The 19,616-nt window shown below is 45.1% G+C and overlaps 1 protein-coding gene across 1 annotated transcript; it reads left to right on the top strand.

Annotated features, from left to right (window-relative positions):
* The first annotated feature begins 1,340 nt into the window (after positions 1-1,340).
* LOC120617024 (zinc finger protein 599-like) lies at positions 1,341-15,088 on the top strand. Its single transcript, XM_039880592.1, has 4 exons — positions 1,341-1,845; positions 5,828-5,954; positions 8,378-8,473; positions 11,234-15,088. Exons 1-4 carry the CDS (start codon positions 1,810-1,812, stop codon positions 12,259-12,261), a joined length of 1,287 nt encoding a protein of 428 aa, XP_039736526.1. The 5' UTR covers positions 1,341-1,809; the 3' UTR covers positions 12,262-15,088.
* The last annotated feature ends 4,528 nt before the right edge of the window (positions 15,089-19,616 follow it).

Raw genomic sequence — 19,616 nt, forward strand, 5'->3', positions numbered from 1 at the left:
TCAGGTGAAACAGAAGGATGAAGAACAAAGCAAGGGTTTGGCCATATCCGACCTCAGCGTGATCCCACATGGAGCTCTAGCATGCAAATGGTATCATGTGTTGGTCCTACCTTAAGACACTCCAGGTCTGTGTAAAAAAAACTGCCTTCTGTATTTACTTTCTCCAAAACACTGGACTTACCTGTAACTGCACAAATCCATATATGAAACATATTACTTTGTGTTATTTCTGAATATTAATTTCTTCTGTCGAGAAGTCTGGATTGTGTAGCTATGGACATTCTAAAAATCAATCTATCGATGAATAAAAATGCTGACATTTTTTATCAATATAGAGTTCCGTATTGAAATGCTTACAGTCTGCTTCACGTGAATGTTTGATAGATTCTACAACAAATATGTTCAAAAGTGAGATCCTAATTTTTCCTTTTAAGTTCATCGATCTGTACCACCACCCCCTCTTCTCATGTCAGTAATGATAACTTCATCCTCCCAGCTGAGACACAAACTTTGGGTCATCCTTGACCATTGTGGTGTGACACAGTGAGGCTGACTGGGGGTTGCGAGGCCCTGTTCTGATCTGAGGACATGGAGTGATGTAACCACAATCACGTACAGATCCTCTGTAATGGAGATGCTATATAATGAGAATACTACCGGGCATCTTCTCAGAGTGAAGTTTTACTGAATAAATATTAATTTATGACAGGGAGCAATTGGTGACATTGTGCATAATCTTGCTCAAAGACTGGTGGGAGTACTTTGCTGTTCGCACATGGCGTTTCGGAGATCATTTCAATCCCCCCAGTAGGTACTATCTTTGCAATTACAGCAAATAGATAGAGATCAAGAAAATGCATTCGTGTCGGGATTCAGATGGCCCTTGTCTGGGCACAAAATGAAATGTGAATACCTCTCCTTTTCCAATAGATGTCAGGTGTCGCACTACTAAAACAAATGGAATATGCCTTGGTTTATGGAGTATAAAACACCATAGTAATGAGGCAGTGCTGCACACTGAGTTAGACAGGGATACCATCCGTGAGTATACAAGCAGGAAAGAAACTTGGCCATGTCATTCAAGGCTGCTGTTGTCATCTCTGCCATCTCCTCTCTGAGTCTCTTCTCCATTGTCTCTAGAGAATTGACTCTTAAGCTTCAGTCTCCCTGTCATTGAAGAGCAGCAAGACAATATTTATTAGGTCTAAACTTTGCGTGGACTCATTTTCTACCTGAGTGACATGGTCTGGCATGTCTCTTTGGACTTTTAGCCTTTGGGCACATATGAAATAACATGTGTCAACCTGTCTCTCAGTTGCAGAAGACTGGCTCCAGAAATAGGCGGGGAGCCGTTTAAGAACTGAAGGAGCCTTGCCGCACCCGCCCAGGGCCTAGTGACGTCATTTCCGAGGGTCCCTGACACAAGCGCGGGCACCATTGGTCTTTCGTGGAGACTTCCGGAAGGGCGCCTTTCGAGGAAGCTTGCAGAGCTGTGGGAACCTTATTACGCAGCAGGCACAGCAGCAAGAGGCGGTAGCTCTGGGCCAATGACGGTGCAGAACTGGGATCTCGTGTCCCGCGAGACTTCTGACGTTTCCTCGTGGAGGGTACATTGGCGGCTTTTGTCATCTAGAGCACTGCCCTGGGGGCCTAGGGGGTTCAAGGACAAGTGAGCAGTGAGTCTTCAGAAGCGGCATCGCCCCGCTGCACAGAGACGGGGCCGAGGGTTGAACGAGAACGGGGTCGGGGTCAGCTAAGCCATTGAGACCCGCCCTGGTCTCCCAGTTTGCATGGCCTCGGGTCGGCCCCATGGAGGCCGCAGAGACGCAGATGGATCCAGCACAGGTGAGTAGATGGCCCCCTCAGGCCTCTTGGATCCCCCTAGCACAGGGTTCCTGCACCCCCATATAGAGCGTAGTCGTCCTGGGTTTCTTTGCTTCCCCTAACTCTACCTTGAAGTGTGGGGGCCACGAAGGCCAGTCAACCTGGGCCTGAATCCAGGCTGTGGTGGATAGGGAAGCATCTCCAACTCCATCAGGTAATCAGTGAGGTGTGGAGGGATGTCTTGGGCACAAGAACCCAATAGGTGCAGATTCTGGAAGGCGAGGCTGAGCTGGATGGAATCGCCTGTCTTTGTTTTGCCTGCCAAGAACAGAGAGCACTGAGACAGGAGCTAGGTGTGGAATGACAGGCTGAGGAACGAGGCCTCTTTTTTTTTTTAATTAATTTTTTTTTTTTTACTGATTGTCTGAATCTAAAAGTGTCCTAGTGTGTCATTTGTGCATGTCTTTTTAAAAATCAATTTTATTTACTTATTGTCTCTCCACCATTTTTTATTCCAAACCCCCACTCCTCTCCCCTTTGGTAACCATCATCTTTTCTTCTATATCGCTCTGTTCTTATTTTTCATTTGTTTTGCTCTTTTTGATTCCACGTATATGTGAAATCATATAGTATTTGTCTCTGACTTAATTCACTCAGCATAATGGGGAACCTTTAGGGACCTCTGGATCCCTTCATGTTGTCACAAATGGGTAAGATTTCATTTTTTATGGCTGAGTAATAGTCCGTCCATTGTATGTATATGTATATGTATGTATGTATGTATGTGTGTATATATATATATATATATATATATATATATATATATATATATATAAATATATATATATATATATATATATATATATATATATACATATATATATATATTTATACCACTTCTATATCCATTTGTCTATTGATGGACACATAGATGGTTTCTATATCTTCGTTATTGTAAATAATCCTGCAGTGTACTTAGAGGTGCATATATCTTTTCAAGTCCATTTTTTGGAGAGCTTTGGCTAAATACCCAGAAGTGGAATTGCTTGGTCATAAGGTAGGTCTTTTTTCAATTTTTTGAGGAACCTCCATACTGTTTTCCATAGTGGGTGCACCAGTTTACAATCTCACCAACAGTTCCAGAGGGCTTCCTTTTCTCCACCTTCTCACCAGCACTTATTATTTATAGGTTTATTGATGATAGCCATTCTGATAGGTGTGAGGTGGTATCTGATTGTGGTTTCAATTTGCATTTCTCTGATGATGAGTGATGTTGAGCATCTTTTCACATGCCCGTTGACCCACCTGTATGCCCTCTGTGGATAATATCTATTTGGGTCCTCTGGGAACCGGGCCTCTTTTAAAGTTTGTGGGCGCCATGAAAGATTCGGGGTAGAGGAGTGTGACATTCTGATTTAGGTTTTAATAGGCTTCCCTAGTGGAGTGGAGAGCAGACTAGGGGTGAGGAATCAGAGACAGAAGGGATGGGGCTCCCTGCTACCTCCACGCAGCACTCGGACTCCTCTGTTCCCTGTATTGCCTTCAGTCACCCACCCAAGCCAAGCTTGTGTCGTGGTTGGCTTGCAACTTGGAGTAGTAAATTCATTTCTGTTTAAGGCATTTACTGTCATGTGAAGAGTGTGCAGGAACACATTGTGCACGTGGATGTCAACACACAACAGTCTAGATTTCCCTCTAGCTTGTGACCGTGTGGACTCCTGTCATAGCCTCAGTCAGCATCTGTGGTTGTCATCATGTGGCCCCCTCCCCTCATTCCAGCTGTGTTCCAGTGGCCCCTCCTCAGAGAAGCCTTCCCTGGTTTCTTCTTGTAAAGCTGCTGATAAACTCTCTAATTGCCTCCCTTTGGTTTCTTGTCATCAGAATCCTTAGGGCCATTAGGCGTTGTCTGGTGCAGTCATTCAGGTCCTGGTTGAGAGTCTGTCTCCAGTCCTGTGGTGTGAATTCCTGTTTGCTGCTCTGTGCCCAGACCTAGAACAGGGCCAGACCTGTAACAGGGGGCTCAGTAGCTGTTTGGAGAATGCAGGAGTCTCCACGGTCACACTCAGAGTAAGTTCAAAGCCCACCATGGCCTGCTGCAGCTGTTCCTCTGACTTCTGTCTACCCATGCGTCTTCTTCCCCTCTGTTCTTCCTTTGCTCACTGTTTTCCAGCTCCGCCAGTCTTTACTTGTCAAGCTCCTACCTACTTCCCAGCCGCTGCCTTTGCAGTTCCCTCTTCCCGGATGCTGTCTCCAGAACTCTGCAGGCCTCTGCTCAAATGCCACCTCTTTCTACATGTATTTTCTGATTTCTCTAGTTTGAGTTAAAGTACCGCTGCACCTGCATGCTTGGGAGCTGACGTTTTTGTGCTGACGTTTTTGTGCAGAATGGAGTGCTTAGGTGAGAAATTCCTTGGTGCTTGAGGAACAAAGAGGAAAATAATCATAACAAAACAACCATAAGGGCTGGCTTTCACTAGGCACTTGATTTGTTCTGAGAGACAATTACTATGTTTCATCTCATTCAGTCGCCACCTTTTCAGAGTTAGGTTCCATTTTCATTCCTGCTTTACAGAACAGGAGTTTGAGGCTCAGAGACTTAAGTTACCTGTCCAAGCTCACACTGCTCTTAAGTCATTGAAGTTCACACCTTGTCCATTGGCAACCAGAGCCTTTTTTCCCTAACCACAGTGGGTTAGGATGGCCCTGAGAGGGCCTTCTCCTTCAGGTGAGCTTTGGGACAAAGAGGGCTAGGGAAGCCATCCTGAGCAGAGGGATCCTGATGGACAGAGGCAGTGAGGACAGAGTTATTTAAGGAGGCACGAGAGGGTCTCGTCACCAAGGGCTCCACTACCTGCTGAGATGTGTCTAGGGGAGGGGAGAGTGTATGGTCAACTCACCCTCACCCAAGACACATTCTGGCCAGTCAGAGGCTGCCTTGTCTTCACGCACTTGGGTTTCCTGGCCCTTAAGGTATCTGTGCCTGAGACACACGTGCATCAGGACTCATGAAGGAAAACTGACTGACGGCTCATTGTGGAGTCTCCTGGGAAGTCTGCGAGGGCTGGGGGACCCAAGTGGGTGCGGAAAGCTGGTCCAGGCCCTGCCACTCCCAGGGCAAGTGGCATCCTCCTCAGTGCCTGTCCCATGAGGTGAGTGAGGAACGCTCTGATCCTCTGTGCATGTCCCCAGAAATATATTCAGGGGTGGCTGACATGGATATAACAGCAACGGTTGTCACTGAGAGTTCAGTCTGGTAATGGAGGAGAGTGAGGGTTACCATAGACCCTAGACCAGAAGGACCTGGGTTCAGATCCCATCTGTTGTGTAGACTGGTGACTCTGGAGGACTCACCAGAGCTCCCTGAGCCCCAGCTCACTGACAGTGACATGGAGCTGATGACAATGTTTACCTTCATGGCTGTGGAAGAATTCATAAAAGTAACAAAATATACAGAGCACTGTCATGAGCCAGGGACTCCGTGTTTGCTGTGTGAACGTTTTCTCTGGAATTATTACAATAGCCTATGAGGTAAGAATTATTATACTGATGGGGGAAATCACAGTTCAGAGAATCAAAGTGGCTTCCTTGACATCACACAGCAGGCAGGCATTGGATTCAAGAGTTTGAATTCAAACCCGGGCATCTGGCCCCGAAGCTGGGGACATCTAATCCCTTCACCTGGCCACCACTGCTGCTGTTTCCAGTGTTGGAATTGTCATCATGATCGTTTCTTTTTATTCCTCCAACCTCCCAGAGCACTTGCTGTTTGCCCCACAGTCCTACGAGACTACCATCATCTGTGTCATCGCCATTGTTTCCACCACTGAAGGCTTTTTCCTTAGCCACGTCAGCCTCCCTCTTGAACTCCGCACAGAGCTCGGCCCTCAGGAGGCCTTGGTGATTCGGGCCTGGGTCTCTGCACCTTCAGCAGTGACTGAGTAACAGGCTTTGATCCCACCCAACAACCCTGAAGCACACGATGCTACTGTGTTTGACTTTCCAGGCACCATTGACCTTCAAGGATGTGTTCGTGACCTTCACCCGGGAGGAGTGGGAATTCCTCTACCCAGCTCAGAAGACCCTGTACCGGAAGGTGATACTGGAGACCTGTAAGCTCTTGGTCTCACTGGGTAAGGCTTCTTCTCACCTCTGCGGGGAACCTCTTCCTTGCCTCCATCCTCTCTTTCAAGGCCTGGCTGGTGTAGGAGGCCTCTGCAACCACATGCCTCCTCCTCACCATCCCCGCCATGTTCTGGGCTCACTTCCTGTGGAAGGACATGGGGTGTCAGGCAGAACCCAGGAGCAGGATGTCCAGCCCATCCCCGTGAGGAACTGTATTCAGTAGCTGAGAGGAAGCAAGGTTGTGCCCAGCTCTGGGTCTTGTCCTGGCTTCTCTCTGTGGGTATGCTCGTGTGACTGTCTTTTCACAACAGCTTTTGGTTGGTAGGCATAGGTACCTCAGTCCTTGGTCTCCGAGACCCTCAGATTTCTTATCTCTACTTTTCTCTGCGTGTTTATATCATGCCTTCTCTGTGTGGTACTTTCGTGGAGGGAAGTGACCAGTTGAGCCCACATGTCTCTCGACTTCTCACCCCAGTGTCCAGCACAGACTCAGCCGAGGGCAGTTATTAAGATTCCATGAGAGGGATCCAAATGGCCCAGCCTGGTTGGCTCAAGTGACTTCACAGCCCACTTAGCAGGCTCACAGATGATGAGAAGATTCTTCGAGAAGGGGCAAAGTCAGGCAGGCCCCCAGGGGGCATTTGCCATCAGTGCCACCATCATCTTTGTAAACAACGCGGTTTCAATTACAAGGCTGCTTTGGCCCTTGGTGTCTGCTTCAGCATCCTTTGCATCCAATAGCCTGCAGCTCACATGAAGCCCCGAGCAGGTGTGAACTCTGGGACTTCATGACATGGTTTCGATGTCATCATTGTCTTTTGGTGGCAACCTTCCATTTTTGGTGAGGGAAACTTTTCCCCATTTTCCGGAGTGATACAAGATTCTCTTTTTGAAGAAATTGATTTCAGAAAAATAAAAAGTAGTTTGGTTTAAAGAGATGTCATGAGTAATAATTAGTAGTCACAGCTAATGTCCTCTGACAACGAGTCAGGCCTGTTCCAGTCCATTTCATTGCTCTACCCATTGAATCCTCGCTAGGTCCTGTGAGGTTCAGTGGTTTCCCAAAGCTGCCCGATTCCAAACGCAATTCTCTCCTCTCTGGGGACCTCCTCCCCAAAGATCACAATCAAATTTTGGAGCAAAAAAATTCATTATGATTACTTTAATTCACTTATATATTATTCAGTGTTATGATTCTATTTCTAACATTATTTCAGTAAAGTGAATAGTCTTAAGCACTCAGCCAGTGCATGTTTTACTTGAGTACCTACCAGTGTGACTTTCACCAGGTCCATCTTGGGAACATTCCCAGCCCCTAGCAGGCTCTTCCACCCCACTGTGTATGTAAAATACGGCCTTTGCAGTGAATGTCACAGATAGCTAAAATGCTGAAGTTTAATCTTAACTTAGAAGATGCCCCTTCATGGTGAGATGTCACCCTCTACCCTCCTTGATGGTACAAGCCCTTACCTATGTGAAACGATGCTGAGAAAGATGATAGTTGATGTTTTGTAACTGTCCTCATCTATCCAAGTCACTATGCGGGTTTCCCTATGTCTGCTTTTTTTGTGATTTCTGCAGTGCACAAGTTTAGGCATCACCAAGTCAGCCCCTCCCACCATCCCCTGGTCCTGGGCAGTTAAATCCTCCCTTGTATTCCCCCCAACCCCTCTCAGTGGTCTACTTTCTCTTGCTGTTGGCCCCAAACAGGGCCCGTGAGCCCTTTTCTACCCAGTGCAGTGCTCAGCAGGCCAGGCTTCAAAACCAGGCTGCCTGGTGTCCAGTCCCAGCTCAGCTGCCTGTGGACTGTGGCACGTTACTGAGGCCAGCCCCATGCTCTATTTTCCTGCTCCCTCTCCCTGGTGCAGGGGTCAAGATTTTATCTTCTGAGTAAGTGACAGGCTTCAGTCACCTGTCTGCCTCCAAGTGCTGATGACTGCAGGTCCCACTTGGAGGCTGGTGGAGATCAGGGCCTTCATTGCTCCCTGGACACTGGAATCACCCAGGGGACTTCAGAAACTATTGGTACTCAGGCCTCGCCTCAGAAACCTGGTTTGATGTGGAGTTTGGTGAGAGCCAGGCATATGGTGAGACTCGGAGAGTGAGACCCACTGAATTAGGTTAATTAGAAAACAGCTAGGACGGGGGGTGGGGGGTCATCTTCCCAGGGTCCTTTGGCTGTGTGTGAAAGGGGTGTGCACCTGAACAGTGTTGAGTTCTGTAGGCTGGAGGGTACTGTGCAGATTGCCCTCTGCAGCCTTTTCACACAGGGATAGTGTTTGCGCCTTGGTTTCCAGGTCATAGGTCAACATTATCTTTGCATTCACGGGAGCACCATCATTCTGAAATCCCCCCTGTCTCAAACACTGCACCTATAGAGAGCTTCTTTTTTGTCTTTACAAGACACCTTTGTCCTGTGTCTCCATAACAGGGTACCCTGTTCCCAAACCAGAACTGATCTGCCTACTGGAGCCTGGGCAGGAGCTGTGGACGGTGAAGAGAGGCCTTGCCCAGAGCACCTCCCCAGGTGAGTAGCCAAGAGCTGCAGTGGGGGGGTCACTGCAGCCTGCAGATCGGGAGGAGACCACAGGAGCTGCTTGTTGGGACCTCCTTGGGGCACCAGTTTTAGTGAATCGCCCTGCCATCTAAGAGGTGGAGAAGGCCAGAAACAACCTTGAACAAGCCCTCTGTTCCTCTGTCTTCATCAGACCTGTCACCCAGCTATCCCCAAGTCTAGCTTATTGTATATCTCCCACATCTGAGTTTGTCCTGCTATCCCCTCCCTGAACACTTCCAGTGCCATGGTCCAGCACTCTCATTGTGTCTTGTCTAAATGATGCTAACACTTGGTTCTTGTCTCTCCACATATGCCCCACACCTTCATCCAGCTGTCTCCTGCACCCGCTGTTCCAGCTGCTCACCTTATTCCAAATCTTCACTACCCCCCAGCCATTGAGGTCTCAGCCAATGACAAAATGCATGTTGGAAATAAAGACTGCTTACATGCTTGCTTATCAGCCCTTTCAGACTCATATGCATCTGCTTGCTGCCTGCAGTCTCTATTGTCACTTCTGCAGAGGAGTCTCACCCCAGCCGTGACCAGTCCCTGCACCCGGGTCCAGGTTGCACCTCCTACTTCTCAGGAACTGTTTTCTTATTTCCTTCCTTTGCTCTTAAATTGCTTCTAATTGGTGTGACTGTCTATACAATCAACTTCTTGGAGATGTTTTATTCTTAGAAGAAATGTCTACACTGGATTTCCATATATTCCCTTTACTCTGTTTCTTCTCTTTTCATTTTTTTTTAACCAAAGTGTAATTAACATACCTTAATGCGCTTAAGAATCTTAAAAGAGTTTAGCTTGATAAATTTTTATACATGAATAAATCCAAGTAACCTCCATTCAGGTTAAGATAAAAACCTTAGGATACTCTTCATAGACCCCCACCAGTCCACATCACCTCCTACAAAGGCGACCATGATGCTCAGACACTATCAGTGAGTTCTCACTGTTCTTGAATTTTGGATAACTACGGACTTGGAACACTAAGATACCCAGTTATTTTCTAAAGTGGTTATAATAATTTTTACTTCCACCAGCAATGACAGAGAGATGCCATTGATTCATATTTTCTCCAGCATCTGATATTGCCAGGCTCCTTCATTCTTGTCAGTAAAATAGATATAAATGAATAGCTCACTGTAGTTTGTTTTGCAGCCTTTGTTACTAAGAAATATGTTCTGTTCTGTTCGTTAGTGGCCGCGTGGGTATCTTCTTTTTGAAATGTCAGTTCATGATTTTCTTGCTCATTTTTTTATTAAGATGGTGGTTCTTTTTGATTTCTCAGATTTTTTGTGCATTCCTGATACTGACCTTTTACCCATCATATGTGCTGCAGTTGTATTCTAGAATTTAGCTTGTCTTTTCATTTTCTTTAAGGTATCTTTTGATTAAAATAAATTTTCATGTTTTGTTTAGTCAGATCAGTCTATCTTTTGTTTTATGGTTACTGCCTTTCATGTCTTGCTAAAAAATCTTTCCCTACATCAAGGTCAAAAAGATATTCATCTTCTGTTGCTTATATAAATGTTTTAAATTTGACTTCTGCCACTTACGTTGTAATGAATCTGGAATTAAGTTTGCGTATGGTGGGAGGTAGAAATGCAATAACTTTTTTCTCCATGTGGTATACCAGTTTTTTAGCTCCAGTTTTGTTATGTCGTCTCTTCTTTTCCCACTGATCTGTTATGCCACTTCTTACATCCATGAGTCTGTTTCTGAGCACTATTGTTTTCTATTACTAGTTTTTCTTATATCTGTGTCAATACCACACTGTCTTGATGTCTGTAAATTTACTGCCCTAACGCCTGGGAGGGCAAGTTCCTTCTCCTTACTCTTCTTTATTCAGTAATATTCTTGGCCTTTTACTCTTCTATGTAAGTTCTGGAATCAATCTATCAAGTTTCATTGACAATCCTGTTATCTGGAGTGGTAATGAGCTTATGGATAGACTTGAGGAGAATTGACAACTTTGTTATTAATGTCTCCATTTCTATCGATTCTCTTTAATATCGTGAAGTAAACACTTCAAATTTTTCTAACTGGGTCACCTCTATTTTATAGTCCCCTGGCTGTTCTTCATGTGCAGTGGACTTCATATGTCTCCTTTGGCAAGGCCCTATTCTAAGAGTAGCCTTGGCTGTCCTCCGTGTCACTCATCCAAACCCTGTAAATAGCACCCTCTCTGCATCTCTGCATCTCTATCTGCATCCTTGCCATCCTCTCATCCCTGAACTACCCTGGACATCCAGGATTCTCTCTAGACTCTGTCTCCTTCAGCCTCGGTGCCCTCTCACTTTCTATTTTTGGTAAATCGTCTTGCCTCTTTAGGACTCAGATCTCAGGACACCTCTCCTGGGAAGCATCCCCCATTGTCTCTCTCATTTCAGCTGGGTTAGATGCCCCTGGTGTTCCCATAGCACTACATGATGTCCTTTCTTGTAACAAACACAGCACACAGAGTGTTGTCATTTCTCTCCCCTTTGGACAGTGAGGTAGGGACTCCACTCTGGCTCCTGCCCCAGATTCTCCTCAGGTTGTTCCTTTAAAGGTATCAAGAATCCAAGGACCAATGGAAAAATACACAAATCAAAGTTTCAGATATGTGGAAACCCAGCAGGTGTCAGTGGCATCATTTCCATCTTCCTTTTCCACTGGCTCAGTGATTTCGTTTCTTCTATGTTAGCATTGCTAATAGGCTTCTCTTGCGTATTGGACGTTTTTTAGGTGACAAAGCAAAAACCAAGACTGCAGAACCTCCTGCTTCTCAGCCAGCCTCGTCCAAGGGATGCTTACTCCACAGGTCACCGACTCATGAAGACTCCAGTGTTTCCAAGCTGGGGCGAGCCACGGAACAAAAAGGACCATCAGAAAAACAGGGAGCGCTCCTGTGGACAGGGACAGTCCCCCACATGGAAATCCTCCATAGAAAGATAAGCTCTGACTGTGATGGTTTGGGAACAGGTGACAGTCTGTGCTCAGAGGATTTACAGGTGCGAGTCTCTCCTGAAGATGCTGTCCGTGAGTGTGAATCACGCCAATCAAGGAAAGACCCCTTGATTCATGGAGAGAAGAACTATAAATGCAAGGAATGTGGGGAAAAGTTTATGGAGAATCGCTTCCTTCTTCAACATCAGCGGATTCACACTGGAGAGAAATCCTATAAATGCGAAAAGTGCGGGAAAGCTTTTCTCAAGAAGGCAGACTTCACTAGACATTACAGCATTCATGTCAGGGAAAAACCCTATGAGTGCTTCGAGTGCAGGAAGGCTTTCAGCCGCAGGTCACACCTCATGGAACACCAGCGGATCCACACTGGAGAGAAGCCTTACAAGTGCAGGGAGTGTGGGAAGGCTTTCAGCCGCAGGTCCCACCTCACAGAGCACCAGCGCATTCACAGCGGAGAGAAGCCCCACGTGTGCAGTGAGTGTGGGAAGGCCTTTGCCCACCACTCTGACTTTATTCGGCATAGTAGAATCCACAGTGGAGAAAAACCCTTTGAGTGCCAAGAATGTGGGAAAGCCTTTTGTGACAGCTCTTCCGTAACTCGACACATGCGGTGTCACTCCAGGGAGAAGCCCTATGAGTGCAGTGAGTGTGGAAGGACCTATAGCTACAGCTCAACCCTCATGACCCATCAGAAGAGTCACAGCAGAATGAAATCTTACAAGTGTAAGAGGTGTGGGAAGGCCTTTGACCAGAAGGCAGACCTCAGCCAACATCAGCAAACTCATACTGGGGACAAGCCTACTTAAAGTCACTACTGTAGCAAATCGTTTGGCCAGAGGAACAATAGTCCTTGGCACCTAGGAGTTCATATCCAAGAGAAACCTTGTCCTTCCTCGCCTGCACAGTTTATGCCATGGCCATGGAATGACCTTTACCTGTAACTGAGCCCTTGCACTGGTCAGACTGCAGACCAATCTCTCCTGAAACATGACTTGGGTCTCAGCAGAGAGACCTTCTTTCCACACCTGAGAACTCTGCTACCACATGGCACACACAGAGACCTGAGCCTCAATTTGTCCCAAAGCAAGAGTAATGTGCATTCCAATGGGTGAAGGACCCCCTTCCTTCATGGTCCATGTCTCCCCATCTCAATCTCTGTGTGTGGAGGACCCTGCTGAATAATGGGCAGACATTGTGAGAACCCCACCCTTCATCTCCATTCCCCCACATAATATCCTGAGTCGCAGAGATACACGGGAGACTGAGAAATGGGTCTTGCTGCTTAATAACACTTGATAACACAGAGGCGAGGTCTGGAACTCTGCTGCTCTGATAATAATGTGTCTGTCATTCCCATGAGGCATAATGAAGAGCAAGGTCAGAGCTCAGGCATGGAGAACAAACAGGCATCGGGAAGAGTGGTCCACTAGCTAAGTGCTTGGACTTGGGACAATTGGGAATCCAGCACTTCTGAGCTGTTTCCATTACCAACTGGGTGACCTTGGTCATGTCACTTGTCCACAGGCTTCTCTTCTTGTCTGTAAAAGTGAGAAGATATATATGAAAATGTAAAGCATGGGAAGAAGAGCAGACAATGATTGAACCATGCAGACCCATGAAGGTTGGAGGATCTATAGCCATGGTTGAAGATGGAAAAGAGCATTCTTGGCAAAGGGGACAGCATATGCCAAGACTCTGAGGCAGGCAGTAGCTGGGCCTGTTGCTAGAAACAGCTGAAGGCCAGTGTGTCTGGAGGAGAGAGAAGAAGTACAGTGAGATGGAGGGAGCAGGTCTGGATGCACAGAGTTTTGTAGGCCATCATGAGAAATACGGATTTTATTCTGACTCTCTGGGAGGCTATGGAAGGGATTCAGCAGGACAGTGGAATGACCTTATTTGTCTTTAAACCTCCCTTCGCTGTATGGAGAGTGCACTGAAGAAGGTCAAGAACCGAAGTAGGAGAGAGTACAGAGGCCACTATGTAGTCCAGGAGTGTGTGGACAGTGGACTGGCCCAGGATGGTGGCATTGGAGATGGTGGAAAGGGGATGGCCAGGGACATATTAGAAGGCAGAGCCAACAGAACATGTGCATAATGGGAATGATAAGTGAGCCTCAGGGAATGACTTTCCCCCCCACTCAGCCCTCAAGAGAGAGCCCTTCGCATCCATGGGAATGTGACATATGGTCTGTCTTTGAGTTCTAGTTTCTCGACCAGCATCTAGCATGTGTATTGACAGAGTGAAGCTGAAGCCTCCCTTTCTTGAACATGGAAAAGGCAGGACTCCTCCTTGTCACCATGATAGTTACATGGGCAGTTGAATTTTCCATGGCCTTATGTCTCAGGCTCAGAAAGAGCCCTAGCCCTGCCCAGATTAGATGGCTTTTGGCAGGAGGCCGTGTAGGGCAGTAAAGAGACCTGTGTCCCTGCGTGCACCATTCTTAGCTGTGCTACTTAGCAATGGCCATGACTCAGGGCTATTCAGGGACCCTTTGGGTAGTTGGATCCCTGTAAACTGTGTGATTTGACAGCCTTTGGAAGCCTCCACTTCATTGTCTATGAAACAAGAGTGTTGACTGACCCACCTCACCAGGTTGTTATTCAGGTTAAAGGACTCTGTTGGAAAGTATCTATCATGGTATTGGGTATGTGGATATGCTTAAATGTCAGATATTGTTAAAAGTATTGTCACTCTTATTTTACCCTTTGTGCCATCCTATTCCTTCTTCACCAGGATGGGATTTGCTGGTAAAAATATACTGGAGGTCCCAATGACATCTCAGCTGATTTCAGGCCTTAGGAAGCTTGATTAGGGGTTCTGGTGACCTCAAGCATAAGGTCTTGATTCCCCACCAGCTAGTGGAGGTGGGGTGGCTGAGGATGTCATGGAATGTTAGGTGTGCTTTGAGTGGAAATTGAAAACCTGTGCTTGAAATTTATTGATGAAAATTAAATCCCTTGCGAAGGGAGTTTTTAGCCATCAAAAAGTACTGAGTGCTAATTTAGTTCATTCCATACTTACCAGTTGATAATTGATATATTTGGATTTAAATATGTCCTCTTATTTTTTTTCTGAAGTCAAAAGGAAAGTTTATTAGAAAAGGGATAACACTCCACAGACAGAGTATGGTCTCTCAGAGGCAGAGAGTGAGAGGGACAGTGAGAGAGATAGTGAGATAGTAAAGGCACTGAGAGGACCTGTCCTCTTATTTTGTAGCTTTCTTTGCCTCACTTCTTTTTCTGATCCTTTTTAAAAAACTTTCTATTAATTATTTACAATCTAGGTTTTCTTTATTCTGGTTTGGAAAGCATAATAGTCTGATTCTTTTTGTTATTGTTTAAGCTAAAATTTACAGACATTTACTTAAAACAGCACAGAGTTATAAATATGTTATTTTCTTCCTAGGCAATATAAGGGACCAATGCCCTATCTCAGTGTATGTGTTGAGACTATGCATGTTAATTACATTATTGTAACTCCACAAGGAAATGTTATTCATGCTTGATGCAAATAATGAGCAGTATGTCAATCCACATATGAACTCCCCTCTTAGGTCCCCATTCTTTCTATCACTGCCAATATTTCATCTGGGATCACTTTCCAAAGTCCTTAAATATAACCTTAGAATTTTATTTAATGTGTGTTACTATTCCATTATATTTCTCCTTTTTGTCTTGAAATGGTCTTATGTTATACTTTCTTGACAGTTTTGCCACATATAGAAATCTAGGTTTTTTCTTCAGCAGATCCTTGAATAGGTCCTTCCACTGTGTTCCAGAGCCATAATTATATTGGAGTGAGTGACAACAAGTAACTTATTTTGTTTTATAGCTTGTGCTTTCAGGTTAGGAACAGAAATACTAATGTTAAGATGGAGGCATCAGGGTTTGGGGTTATCACCCACAGGGTAATAATGCTAACTGTGTAGGTGGAGTATAATATGGGTAGCTGGTGGATTATACCGGAAACTGGGTAGTTGCTCTCCGATCCAGTTTTCTCTTTATGGATACCAGCTTCCCTTACATGGGTCATGTAAATGAGTTTTGGGCAACAGAATATAAGTGGAAGTGATTGTGAAATATTTCTTAATTGTTTTCTCATTTGTACTCCTCCATAGGGATATCTCCTTGGGCCTGTGATTTTAGTTTTCCCACTTCCCCAGGATTTAGTACTCTCTTGGGAGCTGTAGGTTCAGGCCATGGACTTATGGTAGGGTGGGGCCCTTGTACATGCATTTTTCACAAATTCCCAGATGATGCTGATGTACTGGTTTGGGAACCACTGAATTAGAGTACCATTTAATGTTAGTACACAGAGACAATGCAAGCAAGTTACCATCTTTCTATTACCTAAGTCTTTTATTTGTTAATACTTTTTAAATTATTTATTGAGGTAATATTGGTTAATAACAAATTTCAGGTGTACAACTTTATAATTTGATATCTATATACTCTATTATGTGCTCACCACCAAAAGTCTGACTTCCTTCCATCACCTTATAGTTGACCTTCTTTACCCAATTCTTCTTCTCCCCAACCCCTTTCCCTTCTGGTAACCACCATTCTGTTGCCTGTATCTATATTTCTGTTTTGTTCATTTGTTACACTTTGGCCCTATGATTTCACCCATAGGTGGAACATGAAACAAAAAAGTAACACAGAAACCAATACAGTATTAACCATAGACACCACACTGTACATTACATCCTCAGGACTTGTAAAAAGTGGAAATTCTCCAGTTTCAGGGAGGTAGTATCTCCAGACACCAGCCCCCAGGGAGAGCAGTAACTCAGTTACAGGGAGGTGATATCTCCAGACGCCAGCCCCAGGAGAAGTGCAACATTCCAAGGTGAAAATAATAAAACTGTCTACTAGGCCCTGTTTGATCTGAGAGTTCCCCGGATACATTTATCTTTGTACAAAACGTTAATGGCTAACTTCTGCTTCTTGTAATCTGCTTATTCAAGGATGTAGTAGGAGGCTTTATAAGCTGCCTCCTCTGGAAGCTTGGGGCTGATCTCCTCTAACCCGTGGTAGAGAGTCAGTCGCCGGCAGGCTAATAAAGGCTCATAATTAATCTCAATTGGCTCCGTGGGTCTCAGAATCAGTCGCGCCACAACAGACTTATTTTATATTTATTATGTTTTTTAATTATATATTTTTCCTGAGGGTCTGAGAGGTGGAAACAGCTTGCCTAAGGCTGCACAGGTAGGGGCCTCCTAATAGCTCAAGATGGGGCTTTGCCCACCGCGGCCACAGAAGTCTAGCCAAAGTCACTGCATTTGAAACCGTGGAGCATTATTTCCTAGGGATTCTCACAAGCGGTGTGTTCATTGCTGTGACTGAGAAGGGCCCATCCTTCCCCGGTTAGGATGGAGCACTAGGACCTACATTACCCAGAAGGCTATGCTTGTGCTTCGGTGGCAGGCACTCATCCAATGACGACGCAGAAGAGTGTGGGCACGGGACCCCTGGGTACTTCACAGTGACTGTGGCAGGTCTGTGCACCCCTGGGTGGGACTCCCAGGCGGCTCTCAAGACCCGAATGAGGAAGATGGAACAGAGTAGACCCACTTCAGTGCCTTCATCGAGCTGTGACCCCGCGGGCTGCTCTCTCCCGGGCCGCACCCGCGCTTCTTCCTCCAGATGCCTGAGGTGGTGTGCCTCTTACACGAGGGAAACTGAGGCCCAGAGTGTGGTCAGCCGAGGTCACACCCTGGGCGAGATGTGGACTAGACTAAGCTGGAGGGACCCGCCCGGTCCCTGCTCGGTGCACAGGTTACGTTGGAGGCGTTGCTGGCTGCGTGCAGGTGAGTAGACCTGCCTCAGGCCCCCAGTCACTGAGACCCACGCCCCGCTGGCCTTAGGGCCCCAAAGTAGAAGATGCTGTTGTCTAGGACTTTCCTCCTTCCCCTCTCCTGCCCTCAAGTGTGGGGACCCCAGAGGTGACTCACTCTTGGCCCATGGCCCTTAATGGAGACCAGGGATTGTATGGAGCGCTTCCACTTTCTGGAGCCCAGTCAGATGAGGTGAGACGGGTGTTCTGGGGACAAGAATTAGCATGCGCCTATGCTTGGCTGTGACACTGAACTAGGAATGACCGTGAAGTTGCAGATCTACACTATGTCCATTGGGACCAGTGAGCAGGTGGGCAGAAATCAGCCCTAGTGAGGAGCTGGGCCCCTCTCCTGAGTTAGTGGGAGCCATAGAAGGTTTAGAGCCAAGGAGGGAGACGCTCTGACTCAGGTCTTCACAGGCCCCCTCTGGCAGCAGAGAGGAAAACAGACTGTGGGGTAAGGGTTGATTGTCTCCCTAGTGTTCAACCAACCATATTCTTTGATACAACCCAGTGATTTGTATTTTATTACTTGTACTTTTTTTCCTGGATTTGATTTGTGATATTTTGTTAAGGGTTTTTCATTTGTATTAATTAAGACTATAGTTTTTGTAATTTGTTGTTATACTCAATAGGTTTTCAGAGTTATGCTGGCCTCTCAAAATGAGTTGGAAAGCATTTGATCTTCCATTTTCTGAGAGGATGTATTATTGTGGTATTATTTAGTCTAAATATTTTGCAGAATTCAGTGAAACTAGTTAGGCTTTTAATATCTCTCAACAATGTTTGATAGTTTCTCATAGTTATTGAACATATTTTATTAAATTTATTTCTAAATACTTCATATTTTGATGCTATTGTAAAAGATTTTTTTTTCAGTTACCATTTATTACTAGTATGTATAAAAAAAATAATTTTTGTATATTGGCCTTTTTATCCTGGGACCTTGCTAAACTCAATCATTTAGATGTGGTAGCTTTTTAGTGGATAATTTAGAATTCTCAACATAATCGTGTCATTTGTTAATAGATAGTTTTGGTTCTCCCTTTACAATCTTTAGACCTTTTTTCCTTCCATCACTAACACAGACCTCTAGTACAATGTTCAGTAGGAGTGATGAGCAGGAACGTATTTGCATTATTCCTAGTACCAGGGGAAACATTCAGGCTTTCACCAGCAAATATTATGTTAGCTGTTGGTTTTTCATAGCTGCCCTTTATCAAGTTGAGGAAATTCTCATCTAATCTTAATTTGCTGAGAATTTTTTTGTAAACCTTCCTGTTTACTATTATTATTTTTTATTTTTTAAGATGGCTACAAAGACAGCATGAGAGCTCACACATAGACTAGCTTTTCTGGTGGAACAGATTGGGTGCAGATAGACATAGACAGCATGCCTTTTTTGGTCTTTTTCTTTCTCTTTTCTTTTTTAAAGAATAAAGCAAGAAGTTGATTGGAACGGGGGTGGGGCTTGCTAGAAGCTTTCACTTAAAAATAATTTTCCCCCAGATATCCCCCTGATAACAACAACAACAAATCCCAACAATGGTAAAACCCCAAACAATAAAGTGTCTAAAACCTCCTTTCAGGAAAGGACAAGGGGTAGGATTTTTGTGGTCATTCTCTTGAAGTACATTTTTATTTTTAGGTTTGTCCTTCATGTTTTATGGAATAAAAAGTTAAGTGTACACAAGTGTCTCGCCTTTCAAGAGCTGCACAGTCAAATTCCCCAAATATACACTACCACGTGTGGCAAAAACCTAGGTGGTCCTCCCAATGTTTTTTTCCTCCATAGAATCTGTGATGAGGTCTGTGCAGATTTCTGTGTTCTTACTTAGACCGATAAAGCTAACTTTTCCCGAACCTGTCCTCATGCTCCCCCAAGCGCTGACTCTGCGCTCTTTCCAGCTAGCTGTCAAAGTGTTAGCCCTGCTACCCCATCTCTCTGGAACACAACCTACTCGGCATCCTGCACTGCCCTCTCTGCCCCCTGCACTGCTGCACTAGTCTCAAGAATTTTTATTATACAGTGGTTTTGAATTCTGTGAAATGCTTTCACTATATCTGTGAAATGCTTTCATTACATCTGTGAAATGATTGTTTTTATTTTGGTCTGTTAATGTAGGTTATATTATAGATTCGATTGTTAAAACCTTGCATTCCCAGCAAACCACACTGTTATGATTTATTAGTGTTTATATATGTACGTCACCAGATTCAGTTTGCTAACATTTTGTTAGTTTTGTTGTAGCTACATTCATGTGGATATCGGTCTGTAAGTTGTTTTAACGTCATCGCTTTTGGTATCATGTTTGTGCTGGGTTC

The sequence above is a fragment of the Pteropus medius genome, unplaced genomic scaffold (genome assembly GCF_902729225.1).
Source record: "Pteropus medius unplaced genomic scaffold, Ma_sr-lr_union100, whole genome shotgun sequence".
Taxonomy (NCBI): Eukaryota; Metazoa; Chordata; class Mammalia; order Chiroptera; family Pteropodidae; genus Pteropus; species Pteropus medius.